The sequence below is a fragment of the Cotesia glomerata genome, linkage group LG8 (assembly GCF_020080835.1).
Source record: "Cotesia glomerata isolate CgM1 linkage group LG8, MPM_Cglom_v2.3, whole genome shotgun sequence".
NCBI classification, from domain to species: domain Eukaryota; kingdom Metazoa; phylum Arthropoda; class Insecta; order Hymenoptera; family Braconidae; genus Cotesia; species Cotesia glomerata.
In genome coordinates, this window is record NC_058165.1 from 1799007 (window position 1) to 1809256 (window position 10250).

At 24.7% G+C, this 10250-nt stretch overlaps 1 protein-coding gene across 1 annotated transcript; it reads right to left on the minus strand.

The window, feature by feature from the left end:
* Positions 1-326: 326 nt before the first annotated feature.
* LOC123270750 (protein krueppel-like) lies at positions 327-9209 on the minus strand. Its single transcript, XM_044736893.1, has 2 exons — positions 8735-9209; positions 327-1726 (listed from the first exon to the last, which is right to left on the minus strand). Exons 1-2 carry the CDS (start codon positions 8772-8774, stop codon positions 429-431), a joined length of 1338 nt encoding a protein of 445 aa, XP_044592828.1. The 5' UTR covers positions 8775-9209; the 3' UTR covers positions 327-428.
* Between the last annotated feature and the right edge of the window lie 1041 nt (positions 9210-10250).

Sequence of the window (10250 nt, forward strand, 5' to 3'; positions counted from 1 at the left end):
TATCGGTTATGTATTTTAGATATTAAGATAGTCAAATATTGTTTTAAATACTATCTAAAATTTTTTTTCCACCACAGATTTCACTGAGTATAATCTGGGATGATATCCAGTGTCATCTTGTTTTTTTTTTTTTTTTTTTTTTTTTCGAGAATTGTTTTTCTATCCCTTCTAGTTCCTAAACTACGCCCAAAAAACCACTCATATACAAATTCCAAAATTTGAAACTTGCAATAACTCGTAACCTATCGCTCAAACTCAAATTTTCTTAATAACTAAAATTATATCCCAGAGTCCTCTACAATTTAATCCTTGCAGCTTTTTTTTTAAACCGACAAGTTTTTAAGCTATCGCCCAAAAACACTATCAACCTTTTTCCAAAATTTGACACCAGGTCTAAAATTGCCCCCCTTAAAGTTACCGAGAGCTAACTAAACCCTACTTTTACTATGATTAATCCTATGCCTAAACACATCAAGATTCTGCTTGCTCAAAAACAGCCTTCCATTTAAATCATCAATATCCTCATCATCATCATCATGAATATCACTACTAGGACTCCTACTTAGCGGCGAATCCCCTCCACTGTGGCTATTAGAATGCCCACGCATTGACCCAGTGCTCATGGACAAATCCTCAGGCTCCGTCTGTTCCGGAAGTTCCATAGGAACGGACAAATTAATCGGCAAATCCGCAATTTTCTTCCTTTCCAAATCTTCATCCAAATCATCTTCAAAATCATCACTAATCACCGACTCCCTCTCTCTAACATACTCCCTGTCTCTCGTAAGGCCAAACCTCTGATTGGCCAACTGAGCGTGGGCGGAGCTGATCAAATCCTGTGCAGTAGCCGCAACTCCGCACTTGTGATGAACAAGATGGTGCCTGCGGCGGAATCTAACATTGCAGTGTTCGCACTCAAAGGGTTTTTCCCCTTTATGAATTAACAAGTGAGCTTTGAGCTGATTTGAGTCGCTGAACTTTGCGGAACAAAGCTCACAAGCGTACGGCCGCTCGCCAGTGTGAACTCTGAGGTGGCGGCGGAGGTTAGCGACCTGGACGAACTGCCTATCGCAGTGTGAGCAATGGTACGGCTTTTCTCCGGTGTGGAGCCGCATGTGGGTCTTTAAGTGGTGGTCCCTGGTGAAGCGCTTGTGGCACTCCGGGCACTCGAAGGGTTTTTCTCCAGTGTGGGTCCGTTCGTGGTTCTGGAGCACGTGCTTGTAGCCAAAGGATCTTAAGCACACTCCGCAGGTAAATACCTTGTCGCGCGGAGCTGTGTCCTTGGACGGCGCCTCAGGACTCACGGAATTCGGCGGGCTGGGCGGGGCTTGAATTGGCACCTCCTCCTTGGCCTTGGGCCCGCGCTTGCGCGGTCGCTTTATTGGCTCCGTAGGGCTAGTAGCCGTACGCTTTAAAGACTGCTTTAAAATTGGGGAAATTGGAGCTTGTGGAGGCGATGGTGGCGGTATCCACCCGGCAAACAGGGCCATTTGGTTCTGGTTGTATAATGCTGAGTTTGCTGCGGCGGCTAACGTCGCTTGCAAGCCTGGCGGCAGTCGCGTGTTCATCAGGGCGGCTGTTTGAGTCGCTAAGATCTGCTCCGGGGAAAATAAGGCCATAGGCCGTGGAGCCGATGTTTGCAAGTGCGGGTATAAGGCTAGTGTGTTGTTGTTTAAGGGCGGTGAGTGCTTCTCGTCCTTTATATCCAGTTGTCCCGTACGGAGACCTGGAAATTAATTTAATTAATTAATAATATAAAAATTAGTTAATAAATGATTAATTAATTCATAATAACAAAATTAATTGCTTAGTTAATAAATAATTTATAATAAAAAAATTAATTTATTCATTCATTTATAATTAATTTATAGTGAAAAATTAATTACTAAATTAATAATTAATTAATAATAAAAAAATTAATTACTTAATTAATAATTAATTCATAATAAAAAAATTCATTCATTCATTCATTCATAATTAATTTATAGTAAAAAATTAATTATTAAATTAATAATAAAAAATTAATTACTTAATTAATAATTAATGTATAATAAAAAAATTAATTCATTCATTCATTCATAATTAATTTATAGTAAAAAATTAATTACTAAATTAATGATTAATTAATAATAAAAAAATTAATTACTTAATTAATAATTAATTTACAATAAAAAAATTCATTCATTCATTCATAATTAATTTACAGTAAAAAATTAATTACTAAATTAATAATTAATTAATAATAAAAAAAATTAGTTTATAAATTAATAAAAAAATTAATCACTTAATTAATAATTAATTTATAATAAAATAATTAATTACTAAATTAATAATTAATCAATAGTAAAAAAATTAATTGATACATTAATAATTAATTAATAATAAAAAAATTAATTAATTTATAATAAAAAAATTAATTAATCAATTAATAATTAATTTATGTTGAGGAAAATTTTGAAATTTTTTTTTTGAAAATAAATATTTTATTTTTAAATTAAAGTTAACCAGACGTTAAGGGGCGGGCTTGAACGTTGCTCTTGGAAACGAAGGGATTCTGAAGAAGGAAAAAAGATAAAAAAATAAGGAAAGAAATAGAATCCTTAAGGAGGGTGTCGTCAAGGAAATGAAAACTTGTCCCTATTGATTATTAGGTTTTTCCTTTTTATTTTTAAATTATTTTTGAGATATTTATTGAAAATTGAGTATTTTTTAATTGGTGATATTGTGATTGTTTAGTTATTCGATTTTAAAAAGACAATAACATGGTAATAATTTTACGTCAGATATGTAAATTATAAATTTATAAATGTTTTGTCACTAAATAGTTTGTACTGGTAGATACAATGACTTTTGATTTAATTGTTTTGGAAATTATTTAACAAAAGGAAAATTCTATGAGTTAAATAAGAAAATAAATTGAATACAATATTTATGAGTTTATTTTGTGGTTTGTCCCGCCTTCAAGTTATAAAGTACCATCTACCAGTAATTACAATTCTTTGGACAGTAAATTTAATTGTTGGCTGTACAGATTACAAATAACTAGTAAGTACTAGTTTAGTATAATGTAACATGAGTTGACAATTTTAAAGGCGTGTAAATTTTGATATTTATGTTTTCTTTTTATTGTTTCGAAGTTTATAGTTAGAAATTTATTAATTTTGATGTTTAATTAATTAATTCAATTATTAATGATTTTTTTTGCTACCAAAATTAATGTTTTTTAGCTTATTTTGCTTGTTATGATGCTAATTGTCGGAAAATTTTATTTTTTTGTAAAAATTTTATTTTTTTTAGCCTAAAAAAATTTTTTTTTTCAAAATTGAAAGTGTTTTTATTATAATAATGAAAAAAATTGTTTTTTACTTTAAAAATATTAATATTTATAATGCAAATAATTCGAAAATTTAATTTTTTTTATTAATTTTGCTTATTTTTAAACTAAAAATTTAAAAATTCCGATTTTTCTTTCAAAATTTTGCTTTTTTGCATTCTAAATTTTTTTTTCAAAATTTTAATTGTTTTTATCATAATAATAACAAAAAAAATTTTGTTTTTTTTAATTTTAATTTTCGTAATTAAAAAATTAAATTTTTTTATTAATTTTGCTGATTTTTATCCTAAAAGTTTAAAAACTCCCTTATTTTTTTCAAAATTTTCCTTTTTTGCATTCTAAATTTTTTTTAAAAATAAATTGTACAAAAAAAAAAATTTTATAAAATAAAATTCTAAAAATTTAATTATTTTTATTAATTTTCCTAATTTTTATCCTAAAAATTTAAAAACTTCCTTATTTTTTTCAAAATTTTCTTTTTTACATTCTCAATTAAAAAAAAAAAAAAAACAAATTTTTTACAAAATAAAATTCTAAAAATTAATTATCTTCTTTTAATAATTCTCCTCTTTAATCACTCTAATTATGATTATTTTTTCAATAGTTATATCTTCTAGATCTAAATTAATAGATTACTACCAAAAATATTTACTTAAAAAAAATAAAATCATGTCAAATCATAATTATTAATCGAAATAAATAAATCAATACTTTATCACCAACATATATACTTTAACTAAATTAAAAAAAAAAATTACCTGCTACTATCACAGAACATTAAGTGTAATGATAAGGATTAAATGAAGTAAGTACAGCCGAATAATGTATATTAACTTTAACTGATAATTTTTTAAAACCTTTTTATCGTTTTCATTTATTGGTTAATCACTAACAATATTTAATTTTACTATTAATTATTATTATAAATATTTTAATAATCAAATTTATGTTCTATTTAAATATTAAGATAAAAATTGTAATTATCAATTGATAATAATCGAGGATAAATATGAAATAAATTGTAATTAAAATTAAAATTGTAATTAACTATTTTTGACTTAGTTAGTCACTCGGTTATCTTTGTCAATACTTAGTGGGTACTTTGAGCTATTTAAATTGTATTAAAAAAGTCATTAGAACTTTTCAGTAATTAACTTGTTTGTTACAATTTTCTGTTGGATTTAATAATGAATATTTTTTATTTTAATTTAATTATCAAGAACTGATTGTGAATTTAGGTGAAATTATTAAAATGAATTTTTTATTAAAATTGTAAGTTTAATATTTTCGAATTTTTTGGCTTAGTTAAATTTATTTAAGTTGAAAAATTTCGGATTAAGTCAAATTAAAAAATAATTACTGGTTTAAGCAAAAAAAAGTAAAGATCGAATCGGAAAATATTAAAATTTAGATTATTTAGTCATTAAAGTGGAAAAAAAGAGAGGATTAAGTTTAAATTAGTCTAATTTTAGATAATTTAGTAATTTAAGTAAAAAAAAATCGAGATTAAATCAAATAATTCAAAGAATAAAGCAAAAAACATTTATCGAAGACAATATCGGGATTTTTGAATAAAAAAAGTGAAATTTAAATAAATTATAAGGAAAATTTTTGACAATTTTAGTAATTTAAGGGAAAAAAATTAAAATTGAAGGAAAAATATTTATTGAAGACGATATAGTGATTTTTGTTTGAAAAAATTGAAATTTAAATAAATTAAAAGGCAATTTTAGTAATTTAAGGAAAGAGAAAGTAAAATTAAGAAAAAATAAGTCGATTTTTAAATAATTTAGTGATTTAAATTTAAAAAAAGTCAAAATTAAGTCAAAAAATATGAATTGAAAACGATATAGTGATTTTTGTTTGAAAAAATTAAAATTTTATTAAATTAGAAAGCAAATTTAAGACAATTTTGTAATTTAAGGGAAGAAAAATTAAAATAAAAGAAAAATAAGTTACATTTTAAACAATTTAGTGGTTTAAATTAAAAAAAAAAAAAAAACTCAAAATTAAGTCAAAAAATATTAATTCAAGACAATATAGTGATTTTTGTTTGAAAAAATTGAAATTGAAATAAATTAAAAGGCAATTTTAGTAATTTAAGGAAAGAGAAAGTAAAATTAAGAAAAAATAAGTCGATTTTTAAATAATTTAGTGATTTAAATTTAAAAAAAGTCAAAATTAAGTCAAAAAATATGAATTGATAACGATATAGTGATTTTTGTTTGAAAAAATTAAAATTTTATTAAACTAGAAAGCAAATTTAAGACTATTTTGTAATTTAAGGAAAGAAAAATTAAAATAAAAGAAAAATAAGTTACATTTTAAACAATTTAGTGGTTTAAATTAAAAAAAAAAAAAAAACTCAAAATTAAGTCAAAAAATATTAATTCAAGACAATATAGTGATTTTTGTTTGAAAAAATTGAAATTTTAATAAATTAAAAGGAAAATTTAAGACAATTTAGTAATTTAAGGGAAGAAAAATTAATATTAAGTAAAATTTAAAATAATTTAATGATTTAAATAAAAGAAAAATCAAAATTATATCAAAAAATGTAAAGAATAAGTCAAAAAATATTAATTGAAGACGATATAGTGATTTAAGTTCGAAAAAATTCAAATTAAATTAAATTAAAAGGCAAATTTAAGACAATTTAGTAATTTCAGGGAAGAAAAATTGAAATAAAGGATAAATAAGTAAATTTTAAATCAATTTAGTGATTTAAATAAGAAAGAAGTCAAAATTAAGTCAAAAAATGTGAAGAATAAGTCGAAAAACATTAATTGAAAACATTATAGTGATTGTAGTTTGGAAAAATTAAAATTAAAAGATAAATTTAAGACCATTTAGTACTTTAAGTAATTGAAGATCATAATTAAGTAAAAATAAGTCAAATTTAAAATAATTTGGTGATATCAATGATAAAAAAGTCAAGATAAAGTTAAAAAAACATCAAAATTTAGCCAAAAAATATGAATTAAAGGCAGACCCCATTAAAAGCTATATATCCTTCATCATATACAAAAAATTATATTTTACATATACATAAAAATATATGTGATTATATAAAGACCCATATGCAAAATTTTACCGTTTCATATATACAATAATGATATATGTAGTATTATATATTGATGTTATACTCATAACATATATTTCAATTATATTTTCAGCTGTATATGATTAAATATATCGTACATGTTATAATCAACACTATATTATAAATAGTATAAGAACAATGTATTTTTCAGTATAATTTAAAATATACTTTGAATTATATGTTCAATATAATTTTAATATTGGCATTGGTACCAAAATTACAATAGAATGCTGAGGCCAAATAATTCTCTGAAAAAAAGTTATAAAAAAAAAGAAAATATTTCGTGATGTGTTACAAATTTACTGAAATTCAGATTTGCTTCGACCGTAAACTCGATTGATCAAGTTGCTCTTGAAACATAAGATATACGACAAACTATTTACTTTTTTTTTTTTTTATATTAATCTTTCCGTTTTGAGCTATTTCGACATATCATAAATATCTGGAATTATGTATGGTACTTTATAATAAAATAATATATATTGCCATATAATTGAAATTTTATAAATGAAAGTATACAGTAATAATCTATCTCAACATATATTTTACGAAAAATATATTTATCTATTATATAGTTTTCTATATAAGTAATTTTTATATAATAATAGTATATTTTATAACATATACTAAGTAATATACTGCACTAATATATTTGAACTTATATTGAATCAAATATATCTTCATTATATTAACAAAACATTTATTATTTCATATATATAATTTTGCCGCTATATATGATCACATATTCCCCATATAACTTTCCATATATGTTCAGTCATACATAGTTTTTTCATGCGGGAGTATAGTGATTTAAGTTTAAAAAAAGTCTAAATTAAATAAAATAAAACGGCAAATTTAAGACAGTATAGTAATTTAAGAAAAAAAGTAAAAATTTTACCAAATTTGAGACATTTAAGAGATCTAAGACAACAAAAATATGAGAAAGCTTGTAATTTTTAGCCTAAACATTGACAAGGTTATTATGATTGAAAAGATTGTTTTTTTTTTGTAAATATTGGAAATATATCAATATTATAAAGAAAAATGTGAATAAAGACTCGAAAAATGTCCGTATTTGATTGATCGGAATGAAAATGTTGAAAAACAAGATACATTGAAAAGCTTCTGACAAATATATATATATACATATATGTTGAAAGAGGTTTTTAAAGTCTGGAATCTTGTTAAACTTTATAACTCGTTGATTTATCACTTCTGAGAATTTATTTGTACGGAAATGAATAAAGAAAAACTTATATGTATATTTTACGTTTTCTCGAAAATTGTGGGTTAATGTAAATATTTAGAGGATTACTCTACCGGAAAGCTGGATGTTGACGGATCAAGGAACTAATAGGAAGTATTAAGGCGAAAAAGTAATTTGGAAAGTTAAGTAGTTTTTCAATGTTGATGTTTGGATAAGAAAAATATTTAAAATTAATTACACTATGCAAATTTATTCACAATTTTTTGTGTAATTTGTGTTTAAAAATTATTTCTTTTTTGTAAAAAAAAAACTTAAAAATGCCCCATACAAATTTTTAAAAATTCCCCATAAAATTTTTTTAATGTTTTTAATCTTAATTTTTAAAAATTCCTCATAAGAATCTTACAAAATGTCCCATAAAAATTTTTAAAAATTCCCCATTAATTTATTTTAATTTTCTTTATAATACTTTTTAATTAAATTTAAAAAATTCTTCATAAAAATTTTTAATGTTTTTAATCTTAATTTTTAAAAATTCCTCATAAGAATCTTACAAAATGTCCCATAAAATTTTTTAAAAATTCCCCATAAATTTATTTCAATTTTCGTTATAATTTCTTTAAATTTAATATCAAAAATTCTTCATAAAAATTTTTCAAAATTCCCCATAAAATTTTTTTAATATTTTTAATCTTAATTTTTAAAAATTCCCCATAAATTTATTTCAATTTTTTAAAATTTAATTTTAAAAATTCTTCACAAAAATTTTTCAAAATTCTCCATTAAATTTTTTCAATGTCTTAAATTTTAATTTTTAAAAATTCCTCATAAGAATCTTACAAAATTCCCCATAAACTTATTTTAATTTTCTTTATAATTCATTTTAATTTAATTTTAAAAATTTTTCAAAATCCCCCATAAAATTTTTTTAATATTTATAATCTTAATTTTTAAAAATTCGTCATAAGAACTTTACAAAATGCCCCATAAATATTTTTAAAAATTCTTCATAAAAAAATTAAGAAAATTCTTAAATAAAAATAAAAAAAATCATCCCGATAATTTCTCAAAATAAATAATTAAAAATTACCTGATTTAAGTTGTGCTTCTTGTAAAAACGAAAGTGCCATTCTCTGATCCGTGGTGATAAAGCCACATAAACTCCATCCACAATAAAAATAAAAATAATAAAACTTTTCAGTGCAATTAATAATAAAATTCTTCACTATTTCAAAAAAAAAAAAATCAACCACTGACAGCAACAAATCCACTCACAGTAACAATAATAAAAATAAAAAATTAAGCCCTGAAGCAACAAAATAATTCCAAAAATTCGGCGTGGGCTCTCGTTATGTCATCGGTGTTTCAATGCTACAGTAAGACTAAAGAAAAAAAATCAACCCGATGTCCTGCCGATGGAAATCAGAGCAACAATAACTACGAACATGCTAACTCGGGCTGACCTAGCCTAACTGACTAACAATAAGCGGGTTTAAAACTACTAAAGTACGGCATCCCCTCTCTCGGGATTTTTCGGGGGTTTTATGTTCAATTCTGCTCTATAATATCTAATGCGACTATACTACGAGTTCTGCTCCTTATTCACTTCTATTGTGTGTCACGACGAGCCCCCTCTATGCCGCCAAGGGCCAATAGGGGCTACGCGCGCGAAGGATCGCGCGCAGGCGTAAACTTTCCCGGTAATGTATTACGTAAAGTAGGAGCGCTGCGTATTTAGTTGGGTAGTTTTTTGAGGGTGAAAGTTATCGAGGGGTGAATTACATGCGTGGGTGGAAGGTGGGGGAACCTCGATCACGGTTACTATTGTGGTGGGAGCAACCTGTTGGCTTCGGTGGGGAGAAACACGCTCTTGTTTTCGTTTAAGGGGGGTTTGAGGCTACTGAACTTCTCGGGCTTTATTTTTGTGCTTTTGTTATGTAATCAGTGAGTTTTTTAAGTTGTCGGATAATTTTTAGAGGCTTCAAAATGCCCCATCAAGAAAAATTTAACAATGTAATAAAAAAGTGTCTTAAGAATTTTAGTTGAAATTTTTGATAAAAAATTTCAAAATGCCCCATAAAAATTTTATTAAAAATGCCCTATAGAAATTTTTTGATGAAATTATCGATTGGAAAGTAATTTTATAAAAAAATAAATTTTTTAAAATGCCCCATAATTTTATTCAAAATGACCCATAAAATAAAATTTCGAAATGCCCCATAAAGGAAAATTTAATAAAGTGTCTCAAAAATTTGATTTTAAATTTGGCAGAAATTTTTGATAAAAAATTTCAAAATGCCTCATAAAAATTTTATTCAAAATGACCCATAAAATAAAATCTCAAAATGACCCATAAACGAAAATTTAACAAAGTAATAAAAAAGTGTCGCTAAAATTTTATCTGAAATTTGACATAAATTTTTGATAAAAAAATTTCAAAATGCCCCATAAAATTTTCAAAATGCCCCATAAAAATTTTATTAAAAATGCCCCATAGAAAATTTTTAAGGAAATCATCGACTAAAAAATAATTTAAGAAAAAAAATTTTTTTTTCAAAATGCCCCATATAAATTTTATTAAAAATGACCCATAAAATAAAATTTTT